Below are 18,884 nucleotides of genomic sequence, written 5' to 3' on the forward strand. Positions count from 1 at the left end.
ACGCCTTCAGCACTGCGTCCCTCAGAGTCTTAGGTACCACCACCTGCCATCTCTCCTCCCCGGTGGCCGGCTCCTTCCATGCACGCTTCAGTGTGCCGTCCGTGATGCGCAGCACAGTAAATTTACTCCACAGGCCCTTGGTGCCGACTGACAGTCCCAACACGCCTTCCCAGGGTGTTCTCCTGCCACTCTGGACCCATTGCAGCACTGGTTTGAGATCGCTGTCTTCCCCCTGCCTGACCGCCCATTCTGCAGCGTCCAGAGTCTCCAAGGTGCAGCATGAAGGCCCGTCAGCGGTCTCATCTCCGCGCAGCTCCTTCTCTCTGACGTCTCACCAGTCACAGTAGCTACAGCCATCAATAGCACACGGCCGCCGAGAGAGAGCGTCTGCATTGGCGTGCTGCGCCCCAGCCTGATGACACACACTAAAGTGGAAAGACTGGATTTCCTCCAGCCATCGTGCCACCTGACCCTCTGGTTCTCGAAACGACATTAGCCATTGTAGTGCTGCATGGTCTGTTCTGATGGTGAAGGACACGCCACTCAAGTAGTACTTGAAATGGCGTACAGCTAACACAACAGCCAACAGTTCACGTCTGGTCACACAGTACCGCCATTCACTCTTGCTGAAGTTGCGGATGAAGTAAGCCACCACCCTTTCACCTTCTGAGCCCACCTGTGACAGCACTGCGCCCATACCAACATTAATGGCATCCGTATCCAGCACAAAAGGCAGAGCTGGGTCTGGAGTGGTGAGGACAGGAGCATTCATGAGGGCCTTCTTGAGACCAGAAAATGCCCCCTGACAGTCCGGCGTCCACACGAACATCTGATTGTTCTGAAGAAGGTCAAACAATGGTGCTCCATTGCAGGAAAATCCCTTCACCAACCGCCGATAATATGAGGCAAGTCCCAAGAAGCTTTTTAGCTGTTTCTGGTCCTTCGGAATTGGCCAGTCTTTTATAGCACTGATCTTCTCCTCCAGCGTGCTGATGCCCCTCCCGTCCACCTTGTGGCCCAGAAACTCCACCACACGCCGCATTAAATGGCACTTCTCTGGGTGCAGTTTCAGTCCAGCTACCGCAATCCTTTCCAGCACCAGCCTCAAGGAATCAAGGGCTGATTGAAAGGACCGTCCATGGATGAGGACATCGTCCAAACAGACCAAGCACTCTTGCCTGGGGATGTTAGCGAGCACTGTGTCCATCAGTCCCTCAAATGTCCCTTGTGCGTTGCAGAGCCCAAAGCTCATGACCTTGAATTGCCAGTGGCCCCTGGTGGTGCAGAACGCTGTCTTCTGTCGTGACTCAGGGGTGAGTGGGACCCGCCAGTATCCACTGCGCAGGTCGAGCGCAGTGGATAAGTTGTCCACACCCCCAGCAGACAGCAGTACACGCTCGTCTGTCCTTCTTGTCCTCATACTGGGTTGAGCGAGTCTGCAGCGCACATACAAGTTCCTCAACCCACCCCGGTCTTTGCTCTGCACCCTGCGTAATAGATGCAGCCAAAACTGGGCGGGAAGATGTCTCAGGTGCCGCCCCAGTGGCGATCTCTCTCTCAATGGCGAGTTCGAGTGCATCTGCCAGGGCAGTAGGGCGGGCCAGCTGGACGCGCAAGCACAATTCATCCGGTTTAAGAGCTTGGATAGATTGATCACGTATCAGTTAATTTTGGATTGCGTCCGCCAATCAGATAGGCGCACGCCTTTCGATCCCATGAGCAAGGCACCGAAACGACTCACCGGGTAGCCTGTCACGGTGCTTAAACTCACAGCGTAAAGAGTCTCTCATGTCAAACTCTCCAAAACGCCTTTGCAGCGCAGCAACCAGCGCATTGTAATCAAGTCTTTCTCCCAGGTTCAGCAGGAGCAAACAGGACGCAGCTTCTTCTGTCATTGACAAAGCCAACTGTATTGCTCTCACCTCCTCAGTCCAGCCTGCTTTATTAGCCACAAGCTCAAACTGAATTTTATAAGCTTCCCAGCTTCCTCTCCCTGAAAACTTCAGTGTCCTCAATGCTTCACACACAAGCTCATGGGCGCTGCCATGTTTGTCGGCGGCGGCACATGTGCTCCTACGTCATGACCCCGCTCCGTCATGGGGATACTGTTGTCCATGTGGCGCGAAACGCTGTCTTCATGACGTCCGTGCACGACGCAAGCAGCGTCCGGCATGTCAATCGCACACTCTCCAGTTCATCTCTCTACTTTCACTCGAGCACTGAGGTCGGCGAACATCCTCTCTCCACAGGTAGCGAGCGAGTTGAAACCGAAGCACTTCTGACACCAATGTAATGCCCGCGGTGGAGAAAGTGTCACACAGACGAGGATGCGCTGCTCAATCGCTTTATTAACAAGCGGTGACTTGCTGGTGGTTTTAAAATAATGCACACAAATACACGAGCTGCTGTTAGCCACAACTCACGCTCACGCACACTGACACTTCCCACACTCCCCATGCGTGTTCCCAAAAACCCTTAAAGACACAGTACACTAATACAAATGTCACAGATATTACAATATGTATATGTATACATGTAACATTACCACAGCCTATGCTTAGTATAGCTTAGTTTTACTAACACCACTATTGAAAAAATATGCCCTGATCCACAATTCACATCAGGCGCAGTACAGGATGTATCCTGTTTGTGTTTGCTAATAACTATGTACTGCTTTAGCGTTAGGTGTTGCTACTGAAGTCTTTGTGCAAAATTTGACGCAGGCTGTATACAGGATTATCGCAAAATCCAAAAACAGACGCCATCATGCGCCACATCTTGCTTTATGTGTCCTATTTATTAACAAAAGGCATTACCTGGATCTTTGAAGAGTAATAATATTGCATAACATATTGTCATAACAACAAACAAATAGTTAATAGATTTCAAGGCAGAGAGTACCTCTTGGGCACGGCTGCTCTCTTCGCCATCTGTATGAAGTTTGATTGGGGTAGAGCGCTGAGAGACAGAGGCGTCATCATCGCGGTCATCCTCAGAGTCATCCTCCGATGAGCTGGAGATGGCCTCCTCGCTTGGGGGAGGAGGTGCACTCGCTGCTGTCTTCCTCTGGAGTAGCGTCTCTTCTTTGTTGCTTTTATTGCTACAAACAAACAACAGAATTTATTTATTCCTATTTATTTATTTAGCCTTTATTTAACCAGGTAAAATCCAATTGAGATCAAAGGTCTCTTTTCCAAGGGAGACCTGGTCAAGAGGGCAGCAGCAAAGTTACATTAAAGGCCTACTGAAACCCACTACTACCGACCACGCAGTCTGATAGTTTAAATATCAATGATGAAATATTAACATTGCAACACATGCCAATAGGGTCTTTTTAGTTTACTAAATTGCAATTTTAAATTTCCCGGGAGTTTTTTCTTGAAAACGTCGCGTAATGAGGACGTGTACGCTTGACGTCGCGGGCTGTTAGGGAATATGAGCACTGCGCACACACACAGCTAAAAGTCATCTGCTTTAACGGCATAATTACACAGTATTTTGGACATTTGTGTTGCTGAATCCTTTGCAATTTTTTCAATTAATATTGGAGAAGTCAAAGTAGAAAGATGGAGTTGGGAAGCTTTAGCCACACAAACACACTGTGATTCCTTGTTTAAAATTCACAGAGGTGAAACTTTACTATGGATAAGAGCGGTCAAGCGAACATGGATCCCAACCGAATGTCAACCAGCAGGTTTTGGTGAGAAAATTGTGGTAAAAAGTCGCTTCTTACCGTTTATCAGCTGAGCTTGTGCCGCCAATAAAGCTGCCGTCGACTTCCGTGAGACACTGCGCGTCAACACCCGGTCGTGGACACACACCTCCGACTATCAGGTACTGTTAAACTCACTAAAACACTAGCAACACAATAGAAAGATAAAGGATTTCCCAGAATTATCCTAGTAAATGTGTCTAAAAACATCAGAATCCGTCCCAATGCAATCGCGTTTTTTTTTTCTTCCTAGTCCGTCACTTTCAATATCCTCAAACACGAATCTTTCATCCTCGCTCAAATTAATGGGGAAATTGTCGTTTCGTCGGTCTGAATAGCTGTTTTTGTTGGAGGCTCCCATTAAAATCAATGTGAATATGTGAGGAGCCATCAACATGTGACGTCATCGTCTGCGACTTGTGGTAGAGGCAGGGCTTTTCTCTTAGCACCGAAAGTTGTGAACTTTATCGTGGATGTTCTCTACTAAATCCTTTCAGCAAAAATATGGCAATATCGCGAAATAATCAAGTAGGACACATAGAATGGACCTGCTATCCTCGTTTAAATAAGAAAATCTCATTTCAGTAGGCCTTTAATAACAGTAAACAACACATAAAACATCACATTTACAATATTAAAACTTGCTCATATGACACATGTGCATACAGACAAGGTAGACTGCAATCCTTTCACAGAAGTTTTAAAGTCATTTAATGTAACAAGGTTTTGCAGTTGAATATTTGATTGTAGGTTATTCCAAGCCTTCGTTGCTGAAAACCTAAATGCTTTCTTGCCCAGTTCAGTTCTTACTTTTGGGATGAAAAATTCAAGAACATTCATTGAACGAAGATTGTGACTTCCTTGTTTTTTTGTTAAAAAGATAGATAAGATGGAGTGATACAAAGAATGGTTTTGTAGATGAAAACATACAAATGATTGAGGCTTCGAGCACATAAAGATGTCCAGTTAACCATTGAGTATAACACACAATGGTGAGTAAGGGGAGCGCAGTTGGTGTTGAATCTCAGTGCCCCGTGGTACACACTATCCAGCTTGTGGAGACAACCAGCAGTAGCATTCATGTACAACACATCTCCATAGTCAATAACAGGTAAAAATGTTGTATCCACCAATGTACCAGAAGTACATGTAATACAAATATTTATTGTTTAACATTAAAGGTCCCCTGTAATACAGAATATACTTTTTGTGTCCACCTCGAGGGAATGTGTGTCACTGAAATCTGTTTATTATCACCAAACGTGTGAAAAATCTATAATTTCGTTCACTTGCCACTCACAAACCTTTTCAAGACATAATAAGTAGTAGGGCTTTCTAAACACACTTTTTAACTGCCTAAATTATGCTTGAAGGGTAAAATTTGCATAAGACACGTTATAAAGTAATTCAGCTTTTGTATTTTGTAGTAATCCTTCTCAAAGGTTAGATGAAAATTGTTATGGTTATGTAATACTTTATTTCAAACATGCATATAGTTACAATATGGTACATCATATATTTCCAGTTTATCATTACAGCATGTCCAAAAAAAGAGTAGGAACACGCAAAGCTAGCACAATTGTTTGTTCACTTACTGTAGTCAATCTGTTAAACAAGTAAATAATTACATGAATGAATGAAGTAAATACATATATGTAAAATAAAGTGATCAAAAATAAATATCAATCAATCAATCCATCAACGTTTATTTATTTAGCCGTAAGTCACTAGTGTCTCAAAGGGCTGGACAAGCCACAACGACATTCTCGGCTCTGATCCCACATGTTATGAATATATAAATAGTTAAGTAAAATAGATGGATGGAAGTTTTAATTCACATAATGAGATTAATAAAATGATCTCTATCTTCGATAAGGTTCAGGATGTTTGTAAGGATTCTTCTTCCTTTATTCCATAAGAAATATTGTAAATCCAATTGTTAAGTTCCAGACACTCAAAAATAATAAATTCTACAGGGAATATTACAGTTTTATAATCAGAAAAATATAAATAACGAAGGACATGGGCAAATTAGCATTTAACAATAGTATCTCACCTTCTTTTATTAAAGTGCTGGCACACGCAACTTTTCTGGCTCCATAGTGTATTGTTTTGCAATCATACTCAAACAAAAAAGCACAGAGACTGAGTCACCAAAACATAAGCTTCTTTGTTTGGTGATTCAGTGGAATAATACACTGGCAAACGGACTACCGGTCGTTTGTTACGTGTAATGTTTACGAAAACCAAGGTAAAATTTTGACAAACATTTTCGTTGAAAATCAAAACGTACAATAGAGGCATACCAAAAAAGAGGTACCGCTCTACACTATTATGAGACCTCTGAGACTTGTTTTAAACAGTCTATTATGAGACCATCAAGGCGAAAATAAAGATATTATTTGTATGTATAAACAGGTTAGCACTACAACAATTAGTCAAACTACTCATTTGGGTGCTGGACAGATAATTAATCTTTAACTATTTCATATTTGATAAAAGCAGTGAGTCATTTTTCAACCAAAATGTTTTTCAGCTTTTCCAAATGGATTAGGAGCAAAACCTATCCATCATGTAAACAGCCACATGTTTTGGCTCGCAAGCTAAAAATGCAACCACAATGTACCCCACTTGGCATCCTCCAGTGGTTTACAGTCGTCCCTCGCTTATCGTGGTTAATTTGGTACTGTAAATAAATTGAATATTTTTATAGTTAAGACTTTTGCAACCTGAGTTCTTTAAACAATATTTGAGCCCTCTTAATATTAAATAATAGCCATATAGTCACTATTACACTCGTTTCACCCAATATAGTAGCCTTGAATGCGTTCTACTGTAGATTGCAGTACACCTCTCGCCCAGATGAACCTCCAAGCCTCACTGCTATGACCGTCGTCCGGTCACTAAAACACGGCCACTATGTGAAAATAGGTGTGTCTTGTGTTATTAATCCACATAGCTCATGCCAAAGCTGTGTTATTGCTGTCGAAGATGATGTGCATCTTGAATAAAGAGAGTTCATCTCCAGTATGTTCGGATATGTTGAAAGCTGATAGCATTGTCAGTTAGCCTTAAGTGCTGCGCTGATCGCTTGATGCTCTGTCCGTTCTACTTTGATTTTAGTCGCAAATATGGAGATGTGTTATTGATGACGCAGGAGTTAAAGGTAGCGTTGACGTTTAAGTACCACTGATAGTCACACACACACTGTGGTGAAATTACACCCATCCCCTTATTCCACCCCCTGGAAGACGGGAGCAGTGAGGAGCAAAGGTGGCCGCGCTCTGGAATCATTTTGGTGATTTAACCCCCAATTCCAACTCTTGATGCTTAGTGCTAAGCAAGGAAGTAATGGGTCCCAATTTTATAGTGATTGGTATGACTCGGCCAGGGTTTGAACTCGCTACCTCCCGATCTCAGGGCTGACACTCTAACCACAAGGCCACTGAGCAGGTTTTAAAGATAAAGTGAACCAAAAAGTTAGCTTATGACTATCAGCATAAACCACCTGTCTCAATCGGAAGGAACTTTAGATCCGAAAGTGTGTGATCGGGTCAGAGTATTCCAAATGGCGTGTTTACATGAAGCATTTTTAGTCCGTTCAGGCTTTGAATCCTATTAATTGTGTTCATGTCCACATAGCTAGTGACTCCCTGCTTAACATTAAATCGTGAAAATAAAAGCAGTACAGAACCCTGGAAAGGACCGCCATTTGATCATGGAACTTAAGGTCATTAGGTTTCCATTCCAAAAGGAGGCTTGCAATAATCAAATGTATAACCATAATCTATTACAGGAAAGGGCATTTAAGTTCCCATCAGTTGGAATCAGACTAGGAAGACAAGTAAGGACAGTATTACCAATTGTGCAGGTCGCACCAGGGCACAGTGACATGCAACTTTTAATTTAAGGAGGGCAAATAACAACAAAACACGACTATTATGAACATGGAAGACTTACGCCAGCACTGATTTCCCCGTCTCCTCTGGCTTGCGGACAGTAAAAGGGCTCGGATCCACTCCAACTGTTTTAGGCATGAACTCCCTTAATGGAGAGCATATGAACGAAGGGAAAAAAACCATTAGACACTTCAAAGAGTCCTCAAACACATCAACAGGTGTTACACACCTTGCAGAGTTGCTCATAGCTATGCAGAAGGTGTCGTCGAAAGAGGTCAGCTCGTAAGGCTTGAAGAACTCTGTGTAGATGTCCGTGCTCTCATCGAATTGGTTCACTCGCTTGACTGTCACCTTCTTCATTGTTTCTTCACAAGGGACTATAGGAAACAAAACAACCATACACATAGAAAGACTGTTCAAGGTTCGAGTTTATTTGTCACATGCAGAGTACACCACAGTGAAAGGCTTTTTTTCCATGCTCTTCAGATATTGCGTACAGTGGGATCCAAACACTATTTGCAGCATCTAATGCACTAAATACAAAAAAATACAAAAAATTGAATAGCTCTGATTTACATTAATTAAAAGACAAAAAAGTTGCACAATAAGCCAAAGTAGTTATGGTAGAAATATCAGTACAAGTAGAAGTACAGTAGTCAAATACAGTACCAGTGCAAGATCAAATAGTATAACAGCATATACAGTATGTACAGTATAGGAAGCAACAAATATTAAGGTGTCTACAGTTGTTTGGCAGTTGAGTAGTGACAGTAGTATGAACAAAGGTAATGGTTCAGTTCATGCAGTAGTTTGTTTTAAAGCTACACTGTAAACTACCAGGCACTCCCATATGTTTATGTACCATTGTGTACCATTGTTGGACAAGGTTCCAACAATAAGGTAAAGATATGCAAATGTAAAAAGATGGTAACATCTTTTTGAAGTTCATCAAAATTGGGACCAATACTAATCCCTGTTGACATCTCAAGTACTGTTACAAACACAAACATTTTTAATTTGACCGAAATCAAACAACAACTTATTCCTTGGTGTATGTTTCCTGTCAAGCAATAATTCCTATAATTCATGGTCTTTATGATAGCATCAATCATTACATATCCTAGTAATCCACAGGAATGCTTTGATACGTGCTTTGAGGCTTTGCTCTATTTTTGCGTTAACTTTCTCAGAGCCAGCGTCCTCTGCAGTGGACATTGGTTTTTGGTCTTTTTCTTCTGTCAAAGTTGCACATTTCGGAAAACAATTGCCCTATTTTGCAAAACACAGATTCTCAAGATGTTAAAATGTCCTGTGTTATGCAAAAGTATGTACTACTGGTAGCATGGTGCTACCTTGGTTTTCGTACAGCCCACTTTTCGTGTGACTGTGTTTTATGAAAATTAGCCGAAATCTTGCCCTTCTTTTTGGAAAAAGTCTCGTACACGGCAAAACGTTGCATGTGACAAAGTAGTCCGTTTGCCCATGTTCACGTCTCTGACTGACTGTAATGTTAGAACTACTGCTCAGATACCTATGCGAGTGTTGCTAACGCTTGTGTTTTCGTACACGTCTATTACGGCCAAACACTGTGCTTAACAAACTAGCAAGTTTGCCCACATATCATTCTCAGACTGTCATGTTAGCACTGGCGCTTACATTGCTATGCTAATGTTAACAAACTAGCAAGTTTGCCCACGTATCATTCTCTGACTGTCATGTTAGCACTGGCATTTACATTGCTATGCTGATGTTGCTAACACTTGTGCTCTACCCCCTGGGACTAATTTACTATAAAATCGAAAATTACTATAATTTGGGACTTTAAGTTTGAAATAATACATTGCATTTACACAAGATTAATCCAACCCCAGATATCCAGATGTGTTCGGTATGTACTGTATATGAAGATTTTTGAGAATTACTATAATCAATAGAGGTGTAACGGCAGGGCAGGCTATAGTACAGCTCTCGGTTTGGTTCATTTTCGCTACAGTAAGGGGAACAAAATACAAAACATTTAACTACTTAGCTTTTTGTTGAAATATTTAAAAATTCAACATAAAAAAATTACAATGCGCTGGCAGTAAATCATTTAATCACTCAAATTCTCAAATAAAAAATATAAATATATAGTATGCATATGGCAGACATAAAAATTAAAGATGTGGGGAGGGGTCCTTCTACAAACCCTGTTTCCATATGAGTTGGGAAATTGTGTTATAAATATAAATGGAATACAATGATTTGCAAATCATTTTCAACCCATATTCAGTTGAATATGCTACAAACACAACATACTTAATGTTCAAACTGATAAACATTTTTTTTGTTGTTGCATTTTTTAACTTTAGCATTTGATAACAGCAACACGTGAGAAAGAAGTTGGGAAAGGTGGCAATAAATACTGATAAAGTTGAGGAATGCTCACCATACACTTATATGGAACATCCCACAGGTGTACAGGCTAATTGGGAACAGTTGGGTGCCATGATTGGGTATAAAAGCAGCTTCCATGAAATGTTAAGTAATTCACAAACAAGGATGGGGGGACGGTCACCACTTTGTAAGCAAATTGTCGAATATTTTTAGAACAACATTTCTCAATGAACTATTGCAAAGAATTTAGGGATTTTCCCATCTACGGTCCGTAAAATCATCAAAAAGTTCAGAGAATCTGGACAAATCACTGCACGTAAGCGATGATATTACGGACTTTTGATCCCTCAGGCGGTACTGCATCAAAAACCGACATCAGTGTGTAAACGATATGATCACATGGGCTCAGGAACACTTCATAAAATCACTGTCAGTAACTACAGTTGGTCACTACATCTGTAAGTGCAAGTTAAAACTCTACTATACAAAGCGAAAGCCATTTATCAACAACATCCTGAAACGCCTCCGGCTTGGCTGGGCCCGAGCACACCTAAGATGGACTGATGCAAAGTGGAAAGGTTTTCTGTGGTCTGACGAGTCCACATTTCAAATTACATTTGGAAACAGAGGACGTGGTGTCTCCCATCGAAAATGTGTGCCGCATTATGAAGCGTAAAATACGACAGCGGAGACCCCGGACTGTTGAACGACTGAAGTTTTACATACAAACAAAAATGGGAAAGAATTCCACTTTCAAAGCTTCAACAAATAGTTTCCTCAGTTCCCAAATGTTCATTGAGTGTTGTTAAAAGAAAAGGTGATATAACACAGTGGTGAACATGTCCTTTCCCAACTACTTTGGCACGTGTTGCAGCCATGAAATTATAAGTTAATTATTGTTTGCAAAAAAAAATAAGGCTTATGAGTTTGAACATCACATATCTTGTCTTTGTAGTGCATTCAATTGAATATGGGTTGAAAAGAATTTGCAAAAGTTTATATTTACATCTAACACATTTTCCCAACTCATATGGAAACGGGGTTTGTATATATTTTTTGCATTAAAGATGCTAAAACCATTCCAATGTAAGTCAACACTATATGCATATATAAGCATATATACATTATGTGTTACAGGTGACAAAGCAAATTTGATGGCATTATTAACAAATTTTATTTCTAGAATACACTGCGGGACAATAAAAAACAAGCTGTTTGTCGAGACTGGCCCCTGTGCATTAATAGATGTAGCATACTGACACGCCCCTAATATATAATTTTACATTAATAGTTTTCAGACACTTACATGACTATTGTTTTGTAGAGACGGATACATATTTTAATTACAAACGAGATTGTATCTAAATGGGGCCCTGTAATGCTGCCAACACTTGTCTTTTTTTTTTTTTTTTACAGCTGTGGATGTCAAAATGATGTCTACAGGTAAAATTCCACCTCAAAATAGACACAGTATGAATTCTAGGTTTGTTTTCTAATGCGTTTAAGCATATTTTGGAACGCTACATTTATCTCCAAAATATGCCCCTGCTGATGTCACCTGACAGGCAATTTCATATTACGTAGTAGGTGTTTTGGTAGCATCGTCATCCCGAATCACGTTATTTTCACACAGAATTTGCAAATATGCCTGGCGTATTTATTGTTGCCGGTTGTTGCAATACAGCTAAGGAAGAGATCAGCCTGCATACATTTCCAAATAAAGGGAATATGAGGAAAGTATGGACCTCTACATTCAAATTGACTCGCGCAAAATGGGACGGGCCAAGCGAGAGGAATGTAATTTGCAGCGTTGATTTTGATAAGTCTGATTTAAAAAAATATATTTTTGTGGAGTTTGTATGGAAACAATCTAAGACACTAAAGCCAAATGTGATACTAAAAATCGGGAGCAACCTCAAGGGGAGAAAGACCAGGTCAGAATCTGTGGAAAAACGGAGAAAGAGGAGCAGACCCGGCACTCAAAAAGGAGAGAAAAAGAAGGTAAGTCGCTTGTATTTAATTTTACATCCTCTTATACTGATGTTTGCTTTAAGATGCTTAAGGAAATTATGAAAGATGAGGAAACACAGGCTATGGTGTCCATGGAAAACAGGGAAGCCTAGAAATGGAAATTCTTTTATATCTATTTTTGCTCATTAATTTAATGACATCATTTTTTAAATAATCATGGACAAGGACAACAAAAACATGCAATTCAGTGATGATAAATGATATTTTACAATCCTTTATTTTGCCTCTCCTGGGAAATGGGTTTCACTCCTATAGATGATGTCACACCAAGAGGGGGGCGGCATATAGAGTCTGGCGATGGAAAGGGAGCGTTCTAACTTCCAAGTACAGTTAGTTATCCAGCCATGACTCAAAAAAAAATTAATATTATGGGAAATGACTGCCAGCTTTATTTTCAGGAGAAAACAATACATAAAGAGTAGTTGTAAGTTAAATTTTGGTCTTCTGGATGTTATGGTTTCTTTAAAGTTAAACTATGTTAAAGTCCGGACTACGTATTGGACTTTGTGCAATCCACTAATAAATGTTTCAATCAATCAATCAAAACCAATGATTTCAGTGAGCAGCAGTGATGGCCGCGCCCGGGAATCATTTTGGTGACTGAACTCCCAATTCCAACCCTTGATGCTGAGTGCCAAGCAGGGAGGTAAAGGGTCTCATTTTTATAGTCTTTGAACTCACGACCTACCAATCTCAGGGCAGACACTCTAACCACAAGGCCACTGAGCAGGTCATATCAATATCAATTAAATCAGATAATATCAATTCAATTGTTATGTAAGGCCATTACCTTCATCATAGGCGACAGGGAGATAGGACAGTGTTTCCTCTGACCACCACAGTGTGTAGCTGAGGACAAAAAACAACAAGATACAGGTCACATACACACGCATTGACAAACCTGTACCTTGTCCCTTGAGACACCACATAACCTAGATAGCAAAATTGTCAACTACTATTGGCTACAACTAGCACACAACCCCACCGACGCATCAGTCTTTTGTGCAATGAAAGCTTTGTGTGACAGTAGAAGTGATTTCAGATTCAGCCAAGTTAATTTCTCAGAATAATAGCGAGATCTTGAAAACCTGGAAAATTGGGTCCACTTTTGTGCAATAATGAATAACAATAATAGTTAATTGGATTTATATAACGCCTCCAGACACTCAAGGAACTTTACAGCGAGAGCCAATTTAGATATGTATGGGCACTTCACATTGCTCTTTCGCCTAAACGCACTTGCGATTTATGCATACCATTAAAGACACATTCACAAAGGGTGATGGTAAGCTGCATCTGTAGCTACAGCTGCCTTGGGGTAGACTGACAGAAACCTGGCTGCCAATTTGTGCCAAAGTCCTCTCTGACCACTGAATAGTTCACAGTTATACACCAGCGTGGAGGACAATGGAGTCAAGGTGGGTGAAGTGTTTTGCCCAAGGACACAACAGCAGTGACTGGGACAGAGGAAGCGGACTTCGAACCTGGAACCCTCTGGTTAGTGGATGACCTGCTCTACCTCCTAAACCACTGCCGCCCCATGAGGACAAACCAAACAAGCACACAAATGATAAAAAGATCAAATCCGATCAAGAAAGCCAGATTTTGCCTTATATTTATAAACTGCCCAGGCAGCATGTTAACCTGCGTCGGTCTATGGGTAGGACCATGGTGCTCTTCTGATGCAGGTAGAAGTCAGTGGGTAGCTCCCATAAGTGTGGGCTGGACTCTGCCGGCTGGTAGACTTGAAGAAATAAGTTGATGGCATCCTGTCGGTCAGCATCTGGAAAAACATTCATGTTTATTGACAGTCCCTTGCAATGTATTTAAATTTGACCCCAAATAGAACCAGTAAAAAAAAGACAGGAAAAAAGGAAAAAATTAAGAACACATTTAGAGGGGAACTGCGCTTTTTTAGAATTGTGTCCATCATTCACAATGCCTGTGCATGACAAGAATACAAATGCCTTTCTTTTTTTATGCATTTTAAGGAGAGGGCAAACATTGCAGCTAAACATTGCATCTATTGCGCCCATAAACCGTTTTAAAAAAAAACATCCAAAAGCTGCCATCCATCCATCCATCCATCCATCCATCCATCCATCCATCCATCATCTTCCGCTTATCCGAGGTCGGGTCGCGGGGGCAACAGCCTAAGCAGGGAAACCCAGACTTCCCTCTCCCCAGCCACTTCGTCTAGCTCTTCCCGGGGGATCCCGAGGCGTTCCCAGGCCAGCCGGGAGACATAGTCTTCCCAACGTGTCCTGGGTCTTCCCCGTGGCCTCCTAGCGGTTGGACGTGCCCTAAACACCTCCCTAGGGAGGCGTTCGGGTGGCATCCTGACCAGATGCCCGAACCACCTCATCTGGCTCCTCTCGATGTGAAGGAGCAGCGGCTTTACTTTGAGTCCCTCCCGGATGGCAGAGCTTCTCACCCTATCTCTAAGGGAGAGTCCCGCCACACGGCGGAGGAAACTCATTTCGGCCGCTTGTACCCGTGATCTTATCCTTTCGGTCATGACCCAAAGCTCATGACCATAGGTGAGGATGGGAACGTAGATCGACCGGTAAATTGAGAGCTTTGCCTTCCGGCTCAGCTCCTTCTTCACCACAACGGATCGGTACAACGTCCGCATTACTGAAAACCGATCCGCCTGTTGATCTCACGATCCACTCTTCCCTCACTCGTGAACAAGACTCCTAGGTACTTGAACTCCTCCACTTGGGGCAGGGTCTCCTCCCCAACCCGGAGATGGCACTCCACCCTTTTCCGGGCGAGAACCATGGACTCGGACTTGGAGGTGCTGATTCTCATTCCGGTCGCTTCACACTCGGCTGCGAACCGATCCAGCGAGAGCTGAAGATCCCGGTCAGATGAAGCCATCAGGACCACATCATCTGCAAAAAGCAGAGACCTAATCCTGCGGTTACCAAACCGGAACCCCTCAACGCCTTGACTGCGCCTAGAAATTCTGTCCATAAAAGTTATGAACAGAATCGGTGACAAAGGACAGCCTTGGCGGAGTCCAACCCTCACTGGAAATGTGTTCGACTTACTGCCGGCAATGCGGACCAAGCTCTGGCACTGATCGTACAGGGAACGGACCGCCACAATAAGACAGTCCGATACCCCATACTCTCTGAGCACTCCCCACAGGACTTCCCGAGGGACACGGTCGAATGCCTTCTCCAAGTCCACAAAGCACATGTAGACTGGTTGGGCAAACTCCCATGCACCCTCAAGAACCCTGCCGAGAGTATAGAGCTGGTCCACAGTTCCACGACCAGGACGAAAACCACACTGTTCCTCCTGAATCCGAGGTTCGACTATCCGACGTAGCCTCCTCTCCAGTACACCTGAATAAACCTTACCGGGAAGGCTGAGGAGTGTGATCCCACGATAGTTGGAACACACCCTCCGGTCCCCCTTCTTAAAGAGAGGAACCACCACCCCGGTCTGCCAATCCAGAGGTACCGCCCCCAATGTCCACGCGATGCTGCAAAGTCTTATCAACTAAGACAGCCCTACAGCATCCAGAGCCTTAAGGAACTCCGGGCGGATCTCGTCCACCCCTGGGGCCTTGCCACCGAGGAGCTTTTTAACTACCTCAGCGACCTCAGCCCCAGAAATAGGAGAGTCCAACACAGATTCCCCAGGCACTGCTTCCTCATAGGAAGACGTGTTGGTGGGATTGAGGAGGTCTTCGAAGTATTCCTTCCACCTATCCACAACATCCGCAGTTGAGGTCAGCAGAACACCATCCGCACCATACACGGTGTTGATAGTGCACTGCTTCCCCTTCCTGAGGCGGCGGACGGTGGTCCAGAATCGCTTCGAAGCCGTCCGGAAGTCGTTTTCCATGGCTTTCCCGAACTCCACCCATGTCCGAGTTTTTGCCTCCGCGACCGCTGAAGCTGCACACCGCTTGGCCTGTCGGTACCTGTCCACTGCCTCCGGAGTGCTATGAGCCAAAAGGACCCGATAGGACTCCTTCTTCAGCTTGACGGCATCCCTCACCGCTGGTGTCCACCAAGGGGTTTTAGGATTGCCGCCCCGACAGGCACCAACTACCTTGCGGCTACACCTCCGATCTGCCGCCTCGACAATAGAGGTGCGGAACATGGTCCACTCGGACTCAATGTCCAGCACCTCCCTCGTGACATGTTCAAAGTTCTTCCGGAGGTGGGAATTGAAACTTTGTCTGACAGGAGACTCTGCCAGACGTTCCCAGCAGACCCTCACAATGCGTTTGGGCCTCCCAGGTCTGTCCGGCATCCTCCCCCACCATCGCAGCCAACTCACCACCAGGTGGTGATCGGTAGAAAGCTCCGCCCCTCTCTTCACCCGAGTGTCCAAAACATGAGGCCACAAATCCGATGACACAACTACAAAGTCGATCATGGAACCGCGGCCTAGGGTGTCCTGGTGCCAAGTGCACATATTGACACCCTTATGTTTGAACATGGTGTTTGTTATGGACAAACCGTGACGAGCAAAAAAGTCCAATAACAAAACACCACTCGGGTTCAGATCCGGGCGGCCATTCTTCCCAATCACGCCTCTCCAGGTTTCATTGTCGTTGCCAACGTGAGCGTTGAAGTCTCCCAGTAGGACAAGGGAATCACCCGGGGGAGCACTTTCCAGTACTCCCTCGAGTGTTCCCAAAAAGGGTGGGTACTCTGAACTGCTGTTTGGTGCATAAGCACAAACAACAGTCAGGACCCGTCCCCCCACCCGAAGACGGAGGGAGGCTACCCTTTCGTCCACCGGGTTGAACTCCAACGTACAGAATTGCCACCCCAGCCCGTCGCCTCTCACTGCCGGCAACGCCAGAGTGGAAGAGGGTCCAATCCCTCTCGAGAGAAGTGGTTCCAGAGCCCTTGCTGTGCGTCGAAGTGAGCCCGACTATATCCAGCCGGAATTTCTCAACTTCGCGCACTAGCTCAGGCTCTTTCCCCCCCAGTGACGTGACGTTCCACGTCCCAAGAGCTAGCTTCTGTAGCCGAGGATCGGACCGCCAAGTGCCCTGCCTTCGGCTGGCGCCCAGCTCACATTGCACCCGACCTCTATGGCCCCTGCTATGGGTGGTGAGCCCATTGGAGGGGTGACCCACGTTGCCATCGTGCCCCACCTCCGGGCCTGGCTCCAGAAGGGGGCCCCGGTGACCCGCGTCCGGGCGAGGGAAATCTGGGTCCATGATTTTTCTTCTTCATAAAGGTCTTCGAGCTGCTCTTTGTCTGATCCCTCACCTAGAACCTGTTTGCCTTGGGAGACCCTACCAGGGGGCTTTACGCCCCCGGACAACATAGCTCCTAGGATCATTGGGACACGCAAACTCCTCTACCACGATAGGGTTGCAGCTCAGAGAGGAGACATCCAAAAAGCTGCCAACAATACTCCATTCACAGGTTGTGACTTGCATATTAACCAAGTATTAGCGATAATGTTAGTATAAGCACGCACCACAAGAAACTACTCTTAGTGACACCGGGCTCACAGAGAGGTAAGTAACTTATGCAGCTATTGACCACCGCTGAGCTGCTGCATCGCTTTTGCGTTAGTAAAAGTTAACGCTAGATCATAAATAATTCATGGACAGGGTTGTGGCCATAATGTGAGAAGTTGGTCAACTTTGACATTCAACCTGTACCCTGAGATCGCGAAAGACCCTCGTTTGCGCCCAACTTTTTTATTGTTTTTAGCGGCGTGAAGATTGATTAATTCCTCATAAACGGTATGACATAAAATTCCTAATAATTGGTAACCAAGTGAGAACCGACATTTTACGGTAAATAATTGTTTTATTATCATTATAGTTTGTATTTCTTTTTTAGCAGTTAGCATTAGTGCTAATTGCTGGACCCGCTCATCACTCCGATTCTAAAACTTGTAGATCATCCTCCTTATGTTCAGGCTCAAAAATATAAAGTTCTGGATGTTCATTTGTCCCAAAGTAGGCGTTGGCTCAAGAAAAAATTGCAATACTGAAATAAAAAGTTGTCATATTCTGAGAATAAAGTCATAACACAAAAAGGAAGGTCATAAAATAAATACAATAAAATATTATTACATTACTATTATGTACAGTATTATTAAAGTACAATATTTACAATAATATCCATATATTGTAATATAGATTTGTTATCGTTAAAATTGAGCCTGTTTGATAACCTGAATACTGAAAAAAGGTTAATGTTTTCCATCAGCATGACTAAGAAATGCAATCATGAACACATGTATGAAAATGGCTGTGGCCCTCTCTGATGCTGGTGTGTGCATCTTGAACAACACCCACCTTTCTCCCTTGACATTTTCAGTCTGAATAAACAGCAAGTTACATTCCCTTCTCTACTCTGCGGCCAACCTAGAGATGCCTTTTTTCCCAAATAGAGTAAATGACGAGAGTCAAAAGGCACACGGACCCAATAAGATGTACAATGTCAAGTAGTGAGGATTAATGCACGAGAAACAGCCATCATGTCCATTTCAGGAGCCGTTGACAGTATTTTTAGCTGTTAGTTGCATTTTCATAGACACACTGTATCTGTTAAATTAGGGCGCTATTAACAGTGCTCGAAAATGGAAAAGAAGGCATAGCAGAGCCACTTTTGTCAAGCATCAAGCTTCTTCCAGCACTAATACATGCTTGGGATCTGCACTGAGCTCTGAAAAAGCATTGGTTTGTAAAGAACCTCATTGTGAGCTTCTTTGTTGTGTTGATATCCCCTATGCATTATTTTGCATGATGTCTGGCAATTGTATTGAAATGCTAAAGAGTTCCAAGGTAATCTGAATGTTGTGGCAATTTTATCCTGAGATTACATTTGAAGGGGACTATAATGTTCTGCATGAATCTCAAGTCTGTT

The 18,884-nt window shown here is 43.5% G+C and overlaps 1 protein-coding gene across 5 annotated transcripts in view; it reads right to left on the minus strand.

The window, feature by feature from the left end:
• The window catches only part of fig4a (FIG4 phosphoinositide 5-phosphatase a), a 102,270-nt gene that overhangs the window by 39,604 nt on the left and 43,782 nt on the right, over nucleotides 1–18,884 (minus strand). For all 5 annotated transcript variants that reach the window (XM_061900616.1, XM_061900614.1, XM_061900615.1 and 2 more), the window contains 5 exons: nucleotides 13,663–13,801; nucleotides 12,809–12,867; nucleotides 7,841–7,988; nucleotides 7,673–7,756; nucleotides 2,902–3,100 (listed from right to left, as the gene is read on the minus strand). In XM_061900616.1, coding sequence (XP_061756600.1) covers nucleotides 2,902–3,100; nucleotides 7,673–7,756; nucleotides 7,841–7,988; nucleotides 12,809–12,867; nucleotides 13,663–13,801 — 629 coding nt within the window. The remainder of the gene's footprint in view (nucleotides 1–2,901; nucleotides 3,101–7,672; nucleotides 7,757–7,840; nucleotides 7,989–12,808; nucleotides 12,868–13,662; nucleotides 13,802–18,884) is intronic.

This window comes from Nerophis ophidion, linkage group LG05 (assembly GCF_033978795.1).
Source record: "Nerophis ophidion isolate RoL-2023_Sa linkage group LG05, RoL_Noph_v1.0, whole genome shotgun sequence".
In the NCBI taxonomy this organism is placed as follows: Eukaryota; Metazoa; Chordata; class Actinopteri; order Syngnathiformes; family Syngnathidae; genus Nerophis; species Nerophis ophidion.